This window comes from Salarias fasciatus, chromosome 14 (genome assembly GCF_902148845.1).
Source record: "Salarias fasciatus chromosome 14, fSalaFa1.1, whole genome shotgun sequence".
Taxonomy (NCBI): Eukaryota; Metazoa; Chordata; class Actinopteri; order Blenniiformes; family Blenniidae; genus Salarias; species Salarias fasciatus.
Window position 1 is genome coordinate 34,162,626 of NC_043758.1, and position 20,828 is coordinate 34,183,453.

Here is a 20,828-nt window from a genome sequence, read left to right on the forward strand (position 1 = left end):
TTTTAAACGAAAGCTCTTTCAAACCACACGGCCAATAATGAGACTGAATTTGTGAACTCAAGCTCAACGTGAGTGATTGGAACAAACTGTTCTTTCAACAACTGTACACACAAACTGGTATCATAAAGAAACCCCCATCCTCCCTCCTCCTCCTCTCTTCACGGCCCAAAAAACCAACACTCCTCCACCTGTTCAGTGTCCTGCTGGGGGAGGAGAAAAAAACAAGAGCCAGTGTGTGTGTGTGTGTGTGTGTGTGTGTGTGTGTGTGTGTGTGTGTGTGTGTGTGTGTGTGGGTGGGTGTGCGCCACTGAAACCCACAATGTAGTTGGTGGAGAGCAGACAAAGAGCAAAAGGAAGCGGTAATGCATGTCTGTAACGACCTGTTCCATCAGACGCTTCAGGTTCCCGCTGCTGAATTAGACTTTTCTGTCAGGATTACAGGTTGCTCCACTTTAAAATTTCAGCATACAGTATCCGAGCGGGCCCCAGGCAGCGCGCCATATGGTAAAGATGCACATGCTACAAGCGTGATTTCTCTGGGGACCAGCCGATGCGCTGTTTTCCGAGAGACCGTCCTATCTAAAGCAGCTTTCTCCTCCCACAGAAGTCGGGCAGGTTAATGATCAACTCCCATTCCAGCTTCTCCCAGCTACAGATTCACTGTAAAACTCGCGCTTTAGTCTTTCACTCCACATCAAAGACTTTGCAACTTCCACATTTAAATTTCATCATGGCCGCGGGTTATTTTTAGTTTTACGTCACCCCCCCAAAAAAACCTCCCAGTCTTATTTTTAGTAATTTCTGTGGTTTATAACCAAGGTCTACATGTCAGTAGTTGTTTAAGCGTGATGCTAACATCGCAGCTATAAAGCGCCGCTGCCAGGGGCGCTGCGAGGAATTCTGCACCCCCTGATGAGAAGTGACACCGGGCTCTCCGCCCTAATGCTGCTCTAATTTACAGTACGACCTCGCCTGTCTCAGCGGCCCCACTCTTCTTTATGGATCCCATCAAAGTGTCCCCCTTCTTCACTCCCATCAGCATCGGCGGCGGCGGCGGCGGAGGCGGCTCCGCCTTCTGCTTCACGACTTATTTTTTTAGGAGCCGAGGAGCACATGACGCACGCCGACGAGCTCGCGCACGGCCAACATCTGCCTCGTTCTCATATCGCACTCACTTTGTGCTTCTCATAATGGCATCTTGTCTCCCTTTTATGCTCAACACTATGGGCTCTTTTTTTCACGCAACAAAACACAAGTGTGCTCGCTGGGTGACGCTCCAAAGGATCCCACTTCACACCTTCCCTCCGCACGCCGAACTGAGAGTCCTACAGTCTATTGAGAGACGCTATGAGCTCCCAAATTTGGACTAAGCATCCAGCAGGATAATGGCTTTTATAGATATCACATTTGGGAGCATTTTTAGCCTTTCTATTATAATAAGTGAGCTGAGGGATGGATTAATGGGAGATCTGCTCTATTTTGTTAGCTTGAGATGTGAGGTTATTGGTGTTTTGCGGCGCAGTTTGTTTATTGAGATGCTGGAGTGTTTCCAGTGCTCCTTCAGCTCAGGCGAGATGCGCGTTCTCCACTTAGCCAGTTTAGCCAGTTAGCTATTAGCCGAATCTGGTCGACAAACTCAAAGTTATCGGCGCCCAACTTTAACTACATGAAGGGATTAAATATTAACGCCAATGCAGAAACTGGAGTGCAGAATTTTTATTCAAAACGCATCTTTCAGTTGAGCTGCCAAACTTGTTATGGGTGCTTCTGAATTTTGCATGAAGGTATACAATACTTTGCAAGTCACAAAGAAATCTCTTTTCAAAGGAAGAGACAACCACCAGCAGTCTTCAGACATGAAGGGAAGGAGCGCTTAGAACAAGACGAGACGTGCACGGGCGCACAAATCAACGGGCGAGCAAAGTCTTTTTACACGTGTAGCAAACATACAATTAAAGCGCTCCTTTTCCTTCTCCTTCCCGTGCATCAACATCACGGCGTTCGCGGGACGAGTCTCGACATAACCTGGTTAGAGATGAAAGCGGGGAGAGTGAATCTATCGCAGGTGAAATTGGGTGACCCCTGCGAGAGATTAGTCCATTAGCAAAGAGGAGAGCCCCACTTGCCTGACAAGTAATACCAGCTGTGACACCGAGCGCTGCCTGCCTGTTAAGGAGGGGTGGGGGCAAGTGGGGTGGCAGTGGTGGCGGTGGGGGAAGGGTGGAGACAAGGGAGGGAACAAAAAAAGAAGAAGACAGATGCATCTTCCTAGACTTGTTCTTCCAAGAGTAATTCGAGAATGTGGTTTTCTCAGTTTTCAGCTCTTCATCACTGAAACACTGGATGCTCAAATACAATAAAGACCAGCCTGTTTTGGGTTTAATAAAAGTATTGATGGAGTTTTTATTGCAAATCCAAGATTCAATAAACCCCCACAGACACACAGATCTGGCCCACATTGAGCAAATTTGACAGAGACCCCCTAAAAAGGTTTGTGTTCACGTCGCTCGTTCCACCATCTGCTGTGTAAGCAAACACACATGTTTAGACCATCACTCAAGGCAGCGCGTCAGCTAAACACACAGCGGTGCGGACCGTAAAGTCTAACCTCATTACCAACTCAGAGCACTCTGCTCCGGTCTCAGGCACACGGCACTGCAGCGGCACGGCGGTGTAAAAATCACCTTAAAAGGAGCCCTTCGTTTCCTCTCAAACAGCACCTGAGCTTGACTCATCGGTGCTGCGTGGCGCTAATTTGCAACAAGAGGCGCCACCGTAGTGTGACCGGGGGGGGGGGGAGAGATCCCAGTGAGATCCACATCTCCGCCCCTTTCCTATCCGAGGAAGTGGTCCCAGACGGAGTGGAGTGAGCACATGGCGCAGCTACCTGTTGGCCTGGCGGAGCACACGACACGGACGTCTACGTGGACGCTCTCTGCACAGTCCATACTGCACACAAACTTTTACAGAGTGGTCTTTATCCAACAATCATTTGTTTTTTTTAAAGGCAGGGTCTGGTGGAAAACAACCTTTTTCTTAAACCACAATTCCAAATCCCCCCTCCAGTCTCCGGCGGCGGCGGCGGCGGCTTCCTCGCCACATCCAGGAGAGCACATTTCTGAGCTGAAACTTGGACGCGCTCAATTCCAACAGCCCCACATCTTAGAGGTTTAATTGCCAGAAAGGAGCCTGTCAGTAGTACCCCCCCCCCACACACACCACACACACACACACACACACACACACACACACCCTTACCTCCACCCACCCACCTCCACCTCCACCCCCTACCTTGAGGAGACAGCCCATAATTACAATAAATCATACAGGATGTGAACGCAGCATCGCTCAGCTCAGGAAGCTCGCATGCAAGTGCGCGCGCACGCACACAGAGGGGCACGCGCGCGCACACACACACACACACACACACACACAGACACACGCTCACGCACACACAAATGAGGCATAGTGACATCATGCATGAGCACATGTGGCGCTCGCGGCGGCACATAATCAGTTAACAAACAGCTTCAGCTCATCGGTAAGTGAGGCTCGACTCCTCAACATTATAACGAAGTGAGTGGAGTCACAAGAAACTACTTTGTGAGATTACTTTTTTCTTAAATAATTATGTCTGACATTAAATACCAGCAAACATGACTTCAAAAAAGGAGGGAAAAAGGGGTAAATACTTCACTTCTATCAAACGAAGCCACGCGAAATGAGCTTTTTTTTTTTTTTTTTTTTTGGCTGGAAACAAAACAACTTGTAAGTTACAAACAGCGATATTCGTGGCAGAGACGGGGCGGGTGAGTGGAGTTGGGAGTAGTTGAGGCACCTGCGGCGGGCGGAGCGGGCTGGTCCGGGTGGGAGCAGACAATGGCTTACCTTGGCACAGGAGCGTCAGGGCGCACACGCAGCGGGCGGACAACAAGTGCATCCTCGAGCGTCTCACAGATCCTCAGTCGAAGAAGAAGAAGGTGGGGGGAAAAAAAGGAGGAAGAAGAAACACTTGGTAAAATGTCTTTCTTTCTTCTTTTGATGTTTTTTGAGAGGCGGATTAAATCAGTGTGTCCTCGCTGGAAACGCAGTTCACTTCACTTCTGGCTCCCCTCCCAGCGTGGCATGTGCTCGCCAGCTCGCGCTCGCATCAGTTCTGGTGGTGAAACAGGTAATTGCGAGGGGCTCGAGGACGAGCGCGAGGGCGGGGGGATCCTGTCTGCAGCTCCGCCTCTGCTCTCCCTCCGCCCCTCCCTCCTCCTCCTCCTCCTCCTCCTCCTCCCCCCCCCCCCCCCCTCCTTTCCTCTATTTCCCCTCCAGCGTCACCCTCCTCCCCCTCCTCCTCCTCCCCCTCCTCCTCCCCCTCCTCCTCCTCCCCCTCCTCCTCCTCCTCCTCCTCCACCCATATATCCCACTCCACCTCTTTCCTTGAGACCCCCTTCACGATCCCCTCCTTCTCTTCCTCCCTTTACTGTCATCTGCAGCCCCCCCCCCCCCCCCCCCTCCACTCCTCCTCCACCCCTCCCTCTGTCTAACACACACCCTCATCCTCACACACATTGATGCACACATACAAAAGGAAATCTTCAGTCAAGCAACACCTCAGACTGGAGGAGTTCCTCACCTGCGTTTTAAATTCAACCTGCGTCAAACTCCGGTTTCTTATCAGCTAAAAGGACCAATGAGCATTCACATGCTATGCATTTATTTAAAAAAAAAAACTGCCTATTATCAACAGGAGAAATGTACAAAAGGGAATTTAAAACCATGTACAAACTTATTTTGCTGAAAACCTGTCACTTTTTTCTGAAATCAGGAATCATTGCATGCTAATGTAGGCTACTTAAGTCACAATTGTTTGAAGTCTGAAATCACAGTAAAATAAATTAGAAACAGACATTTGTTTTATTGGCAGATCATGTCTTTTTTTATATATAATTTTGTATTGTTATTACTATTGGTCGGGTTTCAGTGCACCTCATATGAAAGGAGCCTGACTGTTTTTAATACACCCTTTATAAAAGAAAAAACTTCAGAAAACGTACATCAGCATGGCTGCAGGATCCATCAGAGAGACTTCACACTCTAATCTCAGCTAAAATGCAGCTTTTCAGTCCAGATTATCCATCTACCGATCCAGTCATGTGTGGACAAGACGGCTTTCTCCTGTCGTCCTCTCCCGCCTCAGAAATGCTGCGTTTTTTACACAGCTGATGGCATGTTTTTCTTTTTTTCTTTCTTTTCTTTCGAGTGTCAGGTATGCAGAGAAAGCATTCCTGCTGTTTCCATCAACAAAGGACACGATTCCGGTGACACAACAGTCGGAAAACTAGAAATTAGCTCGTAGCAACAGGCAATAACAGTGTCAGCCAGAGCTTTTAAAGCTGGCGTCAATCTGTATTTGCTGCTGTGATAAGTAGGGACATATTGAATGGTTTACAACCATCAGCTCTGACTCGCCACACTAAAATATACATTTGAGCCTAACTGGAAACTCTAGTTCAGGGATGTCAAACATAAGGCACGTGGGCCAAAATCACCCCACAAGAGCAGACACAGCACAATGCAGAGACAGCCTTGCTGCCAGGGCGAGTTCGTAAAAATATGCAATTTACAAAAGGTTTTTGGACCTTTCATTGTATTTTGCACCAAACCTCATTAAAATTGACTTTATATCGAGGTTGTTATCAATTTTGGCAGTAATTATTTGTTTTTGTGAAAATACAGACATTTCCATCACCTATACTCTGCACCACAATGAAGACCATCTTTAAATTTGAATGTTATTATGACAGTTTTTCGCCAATCTGACTCACTGAAGATGAAATCGGCTGTATGCGGATCTTGAAATAAAATGTTTTTTGACCACTCGGCCCCAGTTTATCCTGTGATTGGTTCAAGCCCTGCAACCCTGGGTTAAAGCGGAATACCCGATGGATCGCTGAAGTTACTTGGAAAAGTTAACGCTTTCTTTTCTCTCTCTCTGGAATTGGAAGTCTTCACATTGTGCACATAGCTGTATTGTTGCTGTGACGCATTATCTGAGCTGTCGGCCCCGTGACAGTGAGTCCAATGATTCACTCACTCATTACGTTCAACTCAAGTGGCCGTTAGTTAGTTGGAAGTCAGACACATTAATCTGACCTCCTCGAGTTAAACAGTCGTCATTAAAGGAGGCAATTTTCATTCACGCTCATCCGACTCATCAAGTGAGGCGGACGCACTCCTCAGCAGCCACGCAGAACTTGGCATTACACCTGTTTCCGAAAGATTTATGGACTAATGACAACAAAAAGGAGCAGCAACAAAACAGCTGAGACATCCCTCCAACATGCAGACAGCAGCAGACAGCTCCTAATAAGGTAAGCTAATGTTTATTTAGGGCTGCAGATACATCACAGTTACTGCGGATGCCGGGTAATGGCAGTGTTACTGACAGTTAGACATCTTTCACGACGCTGTCAGGAGGACCGAGGGACTTCAGGACTAACGAGCCATTTCTCCTCCAACGAAGAAGAACTTTGGCTAATGCTAAGGCTAACCGTCGGCACATGGAGCAGCCATTTTCAGGATTACAGTAATGCGTTACCTTCAGAAGACGATAATCCCCAGAACATTTTGCATGCATGTGGGAAAAGACTGTGACTTGGTTTGGAATAATGTAATCTCGCAGATTTTATGCACAAACTAGTTCCTCAGTTTTGGTCTGCTCGGTTCATTGTTCCATGAAGGTCATGGTTTAAGTAAAAATCAAGTTTGTTCAAATTGTTCAAACATCTAAACTGCAAGTTAACATTCAGTCAACAAATTGTCTTCATTATTTTAAAGAAACACCAAGGTTTCACTTAAGTAAAGAACCCTTTTCGGTGTTAATGCTGCATACCTCCAGGCACTCGACAGTTGCTTTGTTTTTAAAGATCGATTTTCTGAATGGAGGTCCACGGTTTTATTCATCCAGCTGTCTCCAACTCCAAATGCTGACTTCGTAATCTTTAATCCTTTGTTCATTGATCATTATTACAACCGCCAGAGGTCTGAGCTACAAATGAGACAAAAGAAATAAAACCTATAAAAATAAATACGTTTGAGAATCTGTCGAGATGTACATTTCTAATATAAGACTGACTGACATGGAGATCAAACCTAAAATTATTTAGTCATCAGAGATTGAGTGTTTACTTCAAAAGTGGAAGCGATGTCTCAAAGGTTAAGTCATAAAACAAAAGCTTGCTGGTTTGAGTCCTATTACCAGTAAGTCATGACTGCAGACCCCTGAGCAAGGCTTTTGACTCCCCGCTGCTCAGACTGCATGAGGAACCTTGTGCCAAATCAAACGCACAGGTTGTACAATCAGCCGTATCGACCCTGGAAGGAGGCTCTCAGTACAGCACTGGCTTCCGAGGTTATTAGAAGACGAAAGTCATTTAACAGCATGACAACCTAATTTGTTTAATATGCAAAATGTATCTGCTGCAGGGGCCCCGACGTCATGCGGCTCCCCGCTCCCTCATGCAGCATGAGCAATGCGCCGCCAATCCACGCTGGATTTCACGCGTGGTAGGCTCACCTCCATCGACACTTTGCATGATGTAGTTTTGGACGTGTTTTTTTCATCCAGAAGCACATTACTCCTGATAGCATAGCTCTGAAGGTCACCATCAAGAACCGGAGCCAGGAAGGCAGCAGTGATGCAGATCCTCCCCTCCAGCCTCAGTCAATGGGTGGAGGACGGGACGCCCCCTCCAGGTAGGGAGGAGCACCGTCCTCAGGCGGAGGACTTCAAGGACCTTCGGTCTTCTGAGTTATGTGAATAATGAAGGAAACAGATTTGGACGTTCGGCTGCGGCAGTGCAGACGTTGCATTGGACTGTTGTAAAGCTGTAAAGCGGAGCTCTCGGTCTACCGCTCGATCTTCATCCTCATCCTCAGCTGTGGCCGTGAACTTTGACTCAGGACCGGGCTCTCCTCCCGCCACTGGAGGTGGTTCTGAATGATGCTAGGTAATTGCAATATTAAATTAAAAGTTAACGAGTTTGAGCATTTTGATACTAGACAGTAAAGGAAGCTGTTATTTCTCAATTAATGAGGGTTTAAAATAACTTATTGTAACTTTGGAATATTCTGTATCTATATGGAAAGAGTTGGTACACTTTGCATTATGAAACATTTTTTTGAATTGATTCAGGTACAGATATGACTGCTATCATTTAAGAACTTGTTTTTTCTTTTTGTTTATTTGCTGAATTAATCAATCAATCAATTAGTAAGGGCACTAGATGGCTGAGGCCGATCCCAACCAGCATGGCATGAAGGGCAGGACGCCGTCATGAACAGATACAACACAGGAAGACAATCTCTCAGTCCTACAGATAATTTGGAGACACCAATTAATCTAACAAGCGTGTGTGTGAAGTGTGGGAGGAAGCAGGAGAGCCTGGAGAAAACCCACGCAGGCGCGTTCACCAGAGGAACAGAAACTTCAAAAACAAGACATCTGAATAGGTGGAACCTGGTTTTCATTTATGATTTTAGGAGGTTGATTCATTATCAAAACACTCTCAGATAAGTTTTCCTGATGACTGTGTCTGATGTCTGGAACTGATTATTTCCAGCTGACAACCAGCTTATCAAGCACATCAAATGATTTTTTTTTTTTTTTTTTTGCTGTTGTTTTTTTTTTTGTTTGTTTGTTTTTTTTGCTGTTGTCAAGAATCTAAATTGTCATCAAGCTAAGCTTGGGTTTTATTATTTATCAATCCGTTTATGTTTGCCAGACAAGTGTGACAATTAATGAGTGAATCGAAGGCGGCAGGAAGGAACAGCTGTCACAGAAACGCTTTCTGAAAAACGTCCGTGAGAAATGCACCATAAGTGGATGGCTCCTACGTCAGAAAACGCCAGTACCTCCAAATTGTCCTTTACCACAGTACTTGAGTACCCATTACTTTTTCCCCCGGCTGCATCCAGCATGCACTCCCTCTCACTCTGATGGTAGCGTGCACTCAGATGCACAGGAACACGACGCGCTATATTCTCAATCAACCCGAGCCTCAGACTCGAGTCACGCAGGAAACGACACAAAGCGCCACTCGGCTTTATGCCTCACAGGCTGGGAACATAAGGTTCACCGTAAAGCCAGCTATAGGACGTGCATCCAGGATTAATTATGATGAAGAAAATTGCACATAAATAATTAAGCTGTAATTAATTATTAAAATCCCTGCTCATATCTCCTTACTTTTCAATTATTTTACAAAGCACATTCAAGAGCAAGAGCACCATAATTAATATCATATAAAGGCTATCTAATAATTAGAATTAATGTGAGTGCGTTGGCGCTCAGAGAGCTTTTGCTTCTCTGTATTAATTTACGGCTCTCTGTATTGTCAGTACTTGTACATATATTTACTCGACCAGCATGTTGTTGGTTCAGAGCACTGCTGCTCGACGGCACTCTTTAAAAACAGTAGAACAATATCAATTTCAGCTTCAGCCAGTGCATTTTCGAGGTAATTTTTAAAAAATAAAGAAAAGAAAGAAAAACAGCACGTGCAATGTTATTAAATCCACACTTGCTGCAAATAAAATGATTTACCACTGTGCTGTAACTGCATGATCATGCTTGTCTGATCACAAAATGTGTGTGGCGGTGTGCTCGTCCAGCGTGTGTGTTGGGTCTACAGGGTGAAAGAAGTAAGTATTCCTCACCCTGGGTGTGAAATTCATGTAGGCCTGTGATGGTTTGTGCAAATGGAGTGAGGGCACAGGCTGTGAAAACCTAATGCAATTTGATTAGAAGTTAACCGCAAAGCAATATTTTTCTTGCCTCAGTGCGTTGAGAGAAAAAAAAAAATAAAACGAACTTGCTTTTTCTATTTTTTTTTTCTTTTTTCATGTGGGTGAAAGTGAATGAGACTGACTGATGACCAAGCCAGCAGCATTGTGTTCAGTTACCAAACAATAACATCTCAGTCATAATTGGGATTTTAGGTGAGCCTGCTCAAGGACTCTGTACAGAAAGGTTATTTTCTTCTTAAAAATTGCAAGAACAGTCAGTCTGCTAAAACTTCATCGTTTTTTTTTTTTTTTTTCCCCCTTTTCAATGGAAGGAATGCAGCTGAAACTGAGGTTGATTTTGTATTCACAGGAGAGCATTTTCAGTCAGTCCCCATGACTGGAGAAAGAGATTACACACAGAATAATGAATTACAATACATCATGTCGGAGTGGTGGAACTGTACCAGCTCCTGCTGTCTCTTTTTTTTTTTTGATGAAAGAATGAGCGTTCCTATTTTGACATCTTGTGAGACATCTTGTGACACAGCTCCTGCTATGAGCACGGAAACAAACAACCTTGTGTTGCTTTGGACTCGGGCAATGAGAGTACATATTTCTGACATTCAGAGATGCTGCAGACAAGAAATCCTTCTCTTTTTTCCCCCCCTTGCTCTCTCCTCCCCCCACTGGCTCATGTTATAGATCTACTCTAATTATCCTAGTTACTTTTCAAGTATGAAAATAATTAAATTTGTCAGACTGATTATAACGAGAGCTGGCGGTGCGGCTCGCGCCGCAGACCAAACAGGCCACTGCTCGTTTGCAGTCGTCCAGAAGTCACTTTTGTTTCGCATTCCTTCATTTTCTCCCTGCTGAAGCTGCAAATATAGCGCGGGGTAACGTGGCTGCTGTCCAAGTTTTTGGTGGAAATCGGATTCCTCCTGCAGCCCGTGGAGGTGTCGGTCCCTTCAGATCCACTCGTGGGAGGCAGACAAGTGATTAGTCTCCTGCAGACTGGGCTTCAGTAAACTGTGTCAAGAAGTGAACACAGTGACCCTGACATTTTCAGTATGGCCAAGGGAGGGGAAGATCCACTTAATGGCTAGTCCTGCGCCAGCCAGCATCCCCACTCCGGATCGATAATTGCTTCATTAGTTAATCTGATTGAGTGTGTGAGCAGCCGCTTGTCGATGCAGAGTTACCTCTCTTTCTGTGAGGAGTCTGTGTTTTATTGATTTCATTGTTCTCTGTAGAGCCTAACTTTTCCCCCCAACTAATCCTCGCATTTACACGAAGAAAAGGAGAATGGATCTCTTTGTTTGAGCCCCTCACGCAGTCCGTGTCTCACTTTTATTAAAACCGATCAATGGAGCCCGCGTGCGTCTTGATAGCAACAGAGGAGTGACGGCCAGAAGCAGTCACGTGTCCCGCGTTGTCATGTCGGCGCCGTCTGTGTGGTTCGTGGAGAAATGTCAGGTTTTTTTTTTTTTTTTTTTTTGAGCGGCAGCTGCTTAACACGCTGTACGTCCTCACTCTGCAGGTGGCATCTGCTTTGCAGGAAGACAAAAAAAAGTCACACCCCATTATCAAACCTCTATAAATTAACACAGAAAGCTGCAAACACAACACGGATGTATTTGCGCTCCTTAATTCAATGTGTTGAACTCGTTTGCAAGATTTACACACCAGAGCTACCGTGCAATGCAGCGACTGTCAGATTATTCCTTACGACCTTTTTTTATTTCTTTATTTTGCTGCTGTTTAGGTTTCTGCCGGCTCTCCTGAAAGATGTCCTGAACGCTGCGCTAAATGTTACGTTTTGCTCCCAGAAACGAGCGGCCGGGTTCGCTTTTCACAGCGTCCCTCAGATCCACGTACGCGGCCGTGCGCCAGTGGTTACAGCTGTGTTTGGCGTTTAGAGGGTATCGAACCATCTACTGCACTTCCTTTGCTCAAAATGATGTTGGCAAAATCCAAGAGGGACACAAATGAGGGGATGATCGGGAAAAATTGAATCGTCAGGTGTGATTGGTGCGATCCGACCGTTCCAGGGACTCCGTAGCTCCGAGCTGTTTTTGGAGTTGGACTTGTCGCCTTAAAGGCTGGAATTCCATGTTGGACGTATTTACAGTCCTCCTATAGCTTTGACCATTTCACTGACGTTCCCAGTACAGCTCAGCTATAGGATTACCTCTGGGTACCAAGCTATGCTGTGTTGTGAATGAAATATAGTGTAATGTTTTATTTATACTCGAAAAGAACGAACACAAGAGCAGCGTTAAAGGAGGCTTTTATGTTATTTTCCCACTCGCAATGTTGTGATCAACTGAAGGGCAACAACTAGTTTTTTTTGTTTTGTTTTTTTTTTTTTCTCAAGCAAGCGACGTCATTCTGAGTCATGAATCGGGTCTTTTGAGACCAGTGGGACATAGCATAACTCTCCAGGCCATTCTGGAGTGAAAACAGCCCAGAAGGTTGAGTGTGGGAGCTGAATAAATAGATTCATATATTGTGGCCTCTGGTGGCTGCAGTAATTATACCAGGAGAAAAGAGGGAGGCTGTTTCATGTAGCCTTTCACCTCAAAGGTGCAGAGAAGTTTGCATTTGAAGGAGGATTGATGGATTTTCGGCGGGTTTTCATCAGAGAGACAGGAGTCTGAGACCAGCGAGGATGACAGAAAGGTCAACATCAATTTTATAAAACAACGCTGCGAATGGGGATGTCTAAAGACAGAATTATATCTTTTCCTGAACCTGACCACAGGTTTTTAAGCACAAATAGTAACTGTCAAAGAGTTTAGAGGGAATTTTGACGTATGAAAACAGAAGTCTAGCTCAACTGTTGACACTTGAAAGTAACCATATCTGATGACTTCCTTCTGTTCATTTCAAACTAATAATTATCCATGATTGACAATAATAGTGACAAAAACACATAATTAAACCTTCCTACTAAACTGTGAGAAGGGTGCTGCTGCTATTACGCTTTGTCCTTTTACTCTTTCAGAGGATCTTTTTCTTCCTACCAGTTTCCCTAATTGATATATTTCCTGCAAAATAATGATAATTCAGCAATGAGAGGCCATAGTTATTGAAGCCTTGTATGAATCAAACCAGTTCAGTCATAAGCATAATGCTCTAAGTCATATTTATGGCATATATTTCCAAATAAAACATCATACAGTAGTGTTCAATCGCATGTCGCCATGTTGTTTTACAGAGATCCAGAGGAGAAACATGTCCAGCTGGAGACATTTCAAGCTAGAAATGGCAAAATATGTGTGATTTTGGTCAGTGTGATGGATTTTAATATGTTTTTGTGTCACATAAGAGGCTGAAATATCTTTAGATTAAACTCTGGGGTGTGGTATTTCAAGGGGTGCCCTATAAAGAGTGGAGTGAATTACCCTGTGGGTATTGATGATAAGGTCTCATGGAATGTGTGTGTGTGTGTGTGTGTGTGTGTGTGTGTGTGTGTGTGTGTGTGTGTGTGTGTGTGTGTGTGTGTGTGTGTGTAGTAATATATGAACATTTTATTGTCTGTGTGAGTGAGAATCGACCCGCTGTGCCATCTCAGCTCTCAACTGGAAGACGTTGGTTCATGACTGTAGGTAATCTTTCCCATGCTGTCATTCCTCACACATTTAATAAATCAAATGTATTTAAATCATGAATCAGTGGATTGAAGGGACACACTTTCAACTGAAAAGTTAATGGTTTGAATCCCACTGATCCATTAGCAAGGCCCTCATGTCCAGCTGCTCACCTGTGTGGTTCATGCATCCATGGCAACAGGAAATTCTGATTTCAGCTGAAGGGGGGGAGGGGGGTTAGGGGGTGGGGGGGGGGGGGGGGTGGGGGGGTGGGGGGGTGGGGGGGGGCTCTGAAGCCGACATTAAATAGAAGTCAGTTAGACTGATAAAATGATCAAAAACATAATACTAGACTTGTTTAAGTCAGCAAATTTAACTACAGAAACTTTGAATTCTGTCCAAATGAACATAACAAATGAACATATACATATACATTTGCCTAACTTCTCAGCTAAAAATTTACAGCTTCTACTGCTGTGCTCCAGTATATCCTTCCATGGAGCACTGCGCATGCGGTCTGTGTGTAACAAAACATTATTTTAATGGATTGAAAAGAAAACATGTCTTTTAAAACGTTTTACAGCCATTCGGATTTAATTCACGTGCTAATACGCCGTCCCCTGAACCACTGGAAGGAGTATTTTGTCCACTTTTGTCAGTCCGGCTCTGACTAGCAATTGAGCTAAGCTAACTATGATGCTAACAGCTGGGATCCAGTCACTGGACGCACAAACACAGAAAAGTTATTCATGAGCTTGTCGAACTTTGTCCATGATAGGGAAAGGGCGTGGGTCCAAAATCTTCGGAGTATTCCTTTAACATCAACGACAACCCCGCCCCCCCCCCAGCAGCCCCCCCCCCCCCCCGCCCCCCGCCCCCCCCCCCCCCCCCCCCCAACCCCCCTCTAATATTTTTTCACCGGATCTAGACAATTCACAGAAATGGTCCAATTTGAAATTAAATCGGCGGAAATCCGCTGATCGGTGGAAAATTGCCATGTATGTCCATGTTGTCTTGGAATAGGACGGGTTAAATGCAGAGAAATTATCTCCCCATGGGCATCAACCAAGAGGCTTCTACATAAAGAGCATCTTAAACCTTCACATGCTGAGTTTCTTCTCTTTCAGGTTTAAGAAGGATGCTTGGAGATGTTAAGAGAACATAAATACACATTACTTTAACAACTGTGATGACTCCCGCTTCAGCGCCTCTGGCTTCAGTGGACGGCGTTCTGTCTTCCACTTTTCTGGTTTAACCCTGCATTGTCAGATCTATTAATAGTAGTACAAGACTGAGGGAGAGGAGAGCAGGCACACAGCGCTACCTACTGCATAAAAACACCATTATAGAGAAAAAAAAAACCCCCTGGTCTCTCAGTAAATCGCTTGAAAAGTGGTTCTGAATATATTTGGATAGTGAAATGTACTTTCTCTGTACTCCAAATTCAAGATTTGAACTTGCTGCAAGAAAAAAAGAAGCTGTGTGATCTCATGTGTTGTCGATGTGTATTTTTACTCATTAACCTTAAAGCGAGACAGTTTTGATCATGCAGTTGCGTCCTCTGCGGTTTATATATATGAGAAAGGGAGGATTTTTTTAATCTCGTCTTTAGTCGATTAATCCCGTATTGTGGAACTGCGTCGCATGTCGGCGCAAATCACAGCGAGACAAATTCTTTGTGGGACCATTGTGCTGACTCAAAGAAAGCGATTCCAGCAGGCTTACAGACAAATAGGAAGAAAGAAACGGAGAAAATGATGCAGTCTTTAGTCGTATTGAAAAGAATTGAGATGTCAGTATTGAATAAAAGATCAGAGATGTTACCGCAGTCGCACATAAATGCATTAAATGGTCCTACAACTGGTCTTCAGAGGAGAAAATTACCGGACGTGTGTGCTTTATCCTGACATTTAGATCAAGGCACGCATGTTAATATCCGTATCAGGACTTCAAAGATGGCACAGACTGAATCAAAAAGGTATAATCCTGAATAATAAAGATAAAAATGTCTGTAGTTGCCATTAAGTTGTGTTATTATGGGGAAGGCCAAGTATTACCTAAGAAAATTTCACCCAGAGACAAATGTTTGGGAAAATTCATATAGAATGGCCGGAAAAGTTGGCGAGAGCGTGTGAAACATGTGAGGGAGAATCAATTACAGCGAGGGCCGAGAGGCGAAATGGAGTTCAGATGTATCGCAGGTGAGACGTTCACGCCTGCATTCAGCGGCGATGCAGCTGCTTGCGTGCGATATATTGGAGCCAGCCTGGCGGGCCTGGCTGCCAGTCGTGTCTGTTTCCCCAAATTACCTGGCTGTGAATACATAAATGCAATTCATTGGCAACATGAAAGGAGCAGAGAAATTATTCATGAAGATGTAGACCGGTCTGCTACAACTCAGGCATCTGTCAGCTGTCAGTATTGTTTATTTCTCACCTGAGCCCGAAACTATTTTGTTGGTTTGTCAGCTAATGGCGGCTCGTTGCCGGTGGAATCGGCGGCGCTTTAAATGCCGCCTGCTGCAGGCTGATGCTTTGAACGGCAACAACCCAGAATAAACACGAGCGGCATCTCCTTGTTATCCCTCTTTAATACGGCACTGAGTATTTGGGGAAATACATCTTCTGCCATTTTCTCATAATGGTGTGTAACGCCCAAATGTTCCATGAAATGAACTTCCAAACAACACATACGTCTTATTATGGCAATTCTCTTATTAACATTTTGTAAATAGCTATAACTCATCAGAGGGATTTCAAAGGCTACCTTGTTGAGTAATTTGTCTGAGCGCTATAATTTGTCGCTGGGTTTCTTCAGCGGTGAAAGCCGGTTGGCATTCAGTCCGCCAGCTAATCTTTTAAAGCACAAGAGGTAGATAGCAGTCAAAGTGAGATACAATCGCTCCACGCATCGCACTGAAAAGGGCATGTCAAGAATATCAAACAGACGACAAAGTAATCAAATCTAAACGACGAAACGTTTTCTTTTCTTTGACAACAACTGAATTGGGGGGTTGCCATTCTTGGTCAGAGAGGAACAACTGCAGGGATTTAGTGATTCACACAATGTTGAAGAACAAGAACTCCTGGTTTAAGCTACTAAGGCCTGTATGTCCTGTTTCCGAGCTTTACATATATTACAATAATCCCACTCTCATTTGGCTGTTTGAAACTGTGTCACCACACAGGGATTACAGTGTTTGAGAGAGATCATTTGTTCAAAAAACAGCTGTAAAAATGCATCGCTGCAGCTGCAGGAAATGTTCAAACACAGGTCTGACTCATGCAAAATACGTTAAAGCAGCCGTGGACTAAGCATGCCCGGATTCATGAATGGGCACTAAAGTAAACAACACGGAAAGATGAGACAAACTGGAAAGTAGGGAGGAATTGGAGACAATCTATGAATGCATTAATGGATCATGGCTGCAGATCTGACCGTGAGAGGTTGTTTCCACTCAGTTAGAAAAAGAAAAGAAATGGAAAACATTACAGTACCTTACCATTCCCCGTCGGTGTAAGTGACTGAGTGGGGAACATGGAGAGGGTTTCCCCAAAGCGCTCATCTCCTAAGGAGTCTGCCAACCTCACTGACACTCAAAAGACGAGTTGATGTGAGATCTGAGCGTTCCGCGCAGACTTTCATCCACGTTTTAACATAAGAACAAGTTTTAAGGTGTAGCCTCAACTTTCCATGATAACCTTTTTTGAAGAGTGGAATGAGAAATACTGTAAATCACTCATGGTGCTAATTTAACATGCATGATTCTATCATGTCACCACCCCATCTGAATCTGAGCTGATACCCAGAGGCGAGCGGTGACTGCAGCTGCGGTGCGTGTTGATACACATTAATGTCACATTGTCAGGTTAATAGTAGGAGCTGCAAGAGACGATGTGCTGCAGCAGGTTACCATCTTTTTTAGATTTACACAAACTTTTTCTGATACCTTTCGCCTCCATGACCCTCTGTCAGCTTGTTGCTTCGGTCGTTGCACCACATTGTGATCGACTGGTGATCAGTTGCAGGTGGTGACAGTTTGTTTAAGTCGCTGGACTCTTCTCGGTGTAAAACACAGGAACGCCGATTTTCAGCCTTGATGACTGATAACGTCAGATTTAATTCATCTTGTGTCGGATGTGCAGTCAGGAGTGTGTAGCTGACCTTTACAGGCATTTTTAGTCCCACCTATTACCCCAAGGCACGTGTGTGTAGCCCGTGAGAGCAAATGATGAGCGAAAACATGAAAACTCAAAAGCCTGGAATCAAACCAGGGACTTCCTTGCTGTGAGGCTTGCATGCTATCCACCACACAGCTATATAAGTGCAGCAGCCATACGACGAGTGTTTGTTTTGCTGCGTTTCTTCATGCGTCATTTACAGGTTTTGAAATGTAATGACATTTCTCTTCTACAAGACGGGTCCATTAAATCTATTCAGTCCTTTTATTCCAAGCTTGTTTATTTTTCACCGATCATGCAGATATGGAACCACATTATAACTGATCTGGAGTCATTGATTGTAATTCTCCATCTCATTTGTACTGCTTTTGGTCTGCAAAAAAAAAAAAGAAAAAGTTTAGAAATCTGTCTTTTCTTTGTTCCATGCTCTGTAATGTTTTGTAGCTCATGGCTAACGCCGGATTCTCCTTTCTGAGGCATTCATACATTATTAGCTTTATTAGGGCTTTTCTGGCGGCAAGAAAGCTGCTCGCTAAAAGCACGACCATGAGAGTGGTGAGCGAGCTGAGAGGCACTAAAGAGCCGAGGGAAGCTGCGGCGTTGGGAGATAATTATCCTCGGGTTGTTTGCCACAAGCAATTTTTCATATTAGACATAGCCATTTGAGCAGTGATCAATGTGAAAATGTGCCAGCTTTAAATGTGAAAGAAACATTAAGGCATAAACCTGTTTGCATGCATGGAAAAGCAACATCGACTAATGAGTCCTAATGTGTGGTGGGTTGCTTTTGCAAACTTGGTGAAAATTCTGGGAGGTTTTAGGTGAAAAAGAGACGAAGACAACTGCATCATGGGAATAAATTCTGATATAACTTCAGTTAATTATCTTCATTTAGGCTGCATACTTTCCACGAGCAATAATCAGACACACTGAGCAGAAATAAACTCCCGAGCACTGAAGTCTTTTATCGTTTCACATTAAATAGGTATAAGGGAGCGCCCCCAATAACATGCACACATTTTCAGTGAAACTAGTTCTCAGTGAGGGAAGTAAACCTCAGAAGCTCGGGAGACTCCAGCTCTCGTCTGCGGCAGCGGAGAACAGCGCTTGTTGTTCATTCTGAGCCGGTGTCAGATTTCTTAATGCACTGCTGCTCACAGTCCGTGTTCGGGTCCCAATTGGTGACAGTCACTCAAAAACACAAACACGCTGCATGCATTGACGACGCTCTTGCATTTATTTTTATTGATTGCACCAAGTTGCCCGGTGGCAGAGCGGCTTTGCGGCTTATTGTTGTTGTCCTTAACTGGCGGCTCTACCTCGCTTCAAAAATGTATCTGCTATCAGACAGCGGTTGATTTCTCCTCAGACTATTTTGATTGCTCGATGCTTGTGAGATGTTTCAAGCAAATCCTTTGCAAAACAATTATAGATGAGGCATCTACCATGCACGGCGGTGATTGAATCAGCCGGTCTGAAATGCCAGGAAAGGAAAACAAACAGCCAGTGTGTATTCATAGACTGAGTTGAATCGCAGAATTTCACCCAAGCTGACAATTTAAACTGAGGGAAAGAAAACCAACTTAACGGGAGACGATAATTGCAGAAATGATTTCTGAGTCAAGCTACATTTCACTGTTAGAAGTAGCACTTTAGTATAATATGGTGTGAGATGTATGAGAGGTGAGATATAATTTAAACCCGACACATCAGATCACGTGGCTTTTACATATCTCACAGTTTGGAAGTGCATTGATGTGTTTCTCTCGTTCTGATCCGGCTGTTTGGAAACATGGCAGGGTAATAGAAAACACTGAATTCGGTTCTTTCTCTGGGTTTCTTCCGGAGGGGGGAGCGCCTGGTTTTTCCTGTTTTGAAAATGCCCCCTTCAGAAGAAGTTTGCTCACTAACTGCCTGTCTTGTTTACCGGGTGTGAAAGAAGCACCTTGCGGGTGTCACCTTACGCCGCTGTCATAAAGACACTCATTGTTTGGAGCAACAATGCGGATCCAGTCCTGCCTTCAACAGTTTGACACTCAGATCTGATTAGAACTGTTTAAACACAGTCGCTCTGCAGTGCAGAGGAAAGACGGCTGAAGCTCCCCCCGACCCTGGAATGTGGAGGGATGGGAGCATCTTGGCCCTGGGGGGGGGGGGTCTGAGACCTGAGCGGAGGTCTGTTTGTTGGCCCGAGTCAGGCTGGCATTATCTCTCCTGCAACCCCTCGGGCTGCGCATAACAAGCAACAGGCTCCGTGCGCACCGGCGGCGACATGGGAGAACAAGTGCAATTAGCCACACCTACACTTACACCACATCTCCAAATAAACAGATGTTACCATAACAATGGGCTCTGTTAGCAACCGGCGATCCCCTCGCCTCACGCCGTGTCCATGACAATGCCGCCTCTGCTGCGGCGAGGCAGAGCCGGCGAGCAGGGCACGGTGTCCCCCTTTGTTTTGTTCTAGGAAGGGCTGAAAGAATGCAAATGAACTGAGAAGCAGCCCGAAGCCCAGCCTTGGATTGTAAAGTCATTACATATCTCGAATGCGGCCCTTGTCTACCTTTCCGCCGTTTGGCGTTTCTACATTTGTTTACGTTTGAGCAGCTGCGACTCGCCTCCGGAGACACCGACTTGTTTGACTTGTTTTGGCTTTGGGGTGTACTTTACTGACACTGCGCGCTGAATTTCAATTGATTTATCCGCCGTTACGTGATAAAGCCATTAAGATCAAATGATTCGCGATGAAGGATTTCATCGCCGTAAATCAGCCTCCTAAATGAAATCCTCCGGGCTGCAGGTTTGATTCTGCAACGCCACAATTTGTTAGGAAACCTGCCTTCGCGGAACCTCTTCTCAGCACTGACTGTACGTTTTTTTAATATGTGTGAGGCTGAAACGGGGCTCCCCGAGTGACCCGGTGGGACGTTCAGGAGGGAGCTCATTATTAAAGCTGACATGTCTCTGCCCCGCTGCCTTCACTCTCCCCTGCTCACTCTCTCCATGCTTCATCTTAAACAATTACTCTTTCCAGCTAATTTTCTCCTTTGTTGTTTGCATTTCATATGGAGATTAGCGAGCGATCCCATTCAACCCCAGCCTCGTCTGGTGAGACCGCGCGCTCTGAATTTCATGACTTGGTGTTGCTGATGCTGACTGGCACTGAATGAGCTTCAGAGGAAAGCCAGTGGCAGCAGAACATGCTAATTTCACCAACAGATGGTGCTTAATAAAAAAAATAAAAATGCTTTGTTAGCCTCTGACTACACTTTTTCTG

The 20,828-nt window shown here is 44.9% G+C and overlaps 1 protein-coding gene across 2 annotated transcripts in view; it reads right to left on the minus strand.

The window, feature by feature from the left end:
* The window catches only part of LOC115400564 (CD166 antigen homolog), a 62,617-nt gene extending 58,441 nt beyond the window's left edge, over positions 1-4,176 (minus strand). Inside the window, exon 1 of one of the 2 annotated variants that reach the window (XM_030108541.1) lies at positions 3,889-4,176. In XM_030108541.1, coding sequence (XP_029964401.1) covers positions 3,889-3,940 — 52 coding nt within the window. In that variant the 5' untranslated portion in view covers positions 3,941-4,176. The remainder of the gene's footprint in view (positions 1-3,888) is intronic. The other variant, XM_030108540.1, reaches the window with a different exon arrangement.
* Positions 4,177-20,828: the final 16,652 nt, after the last annotated feature.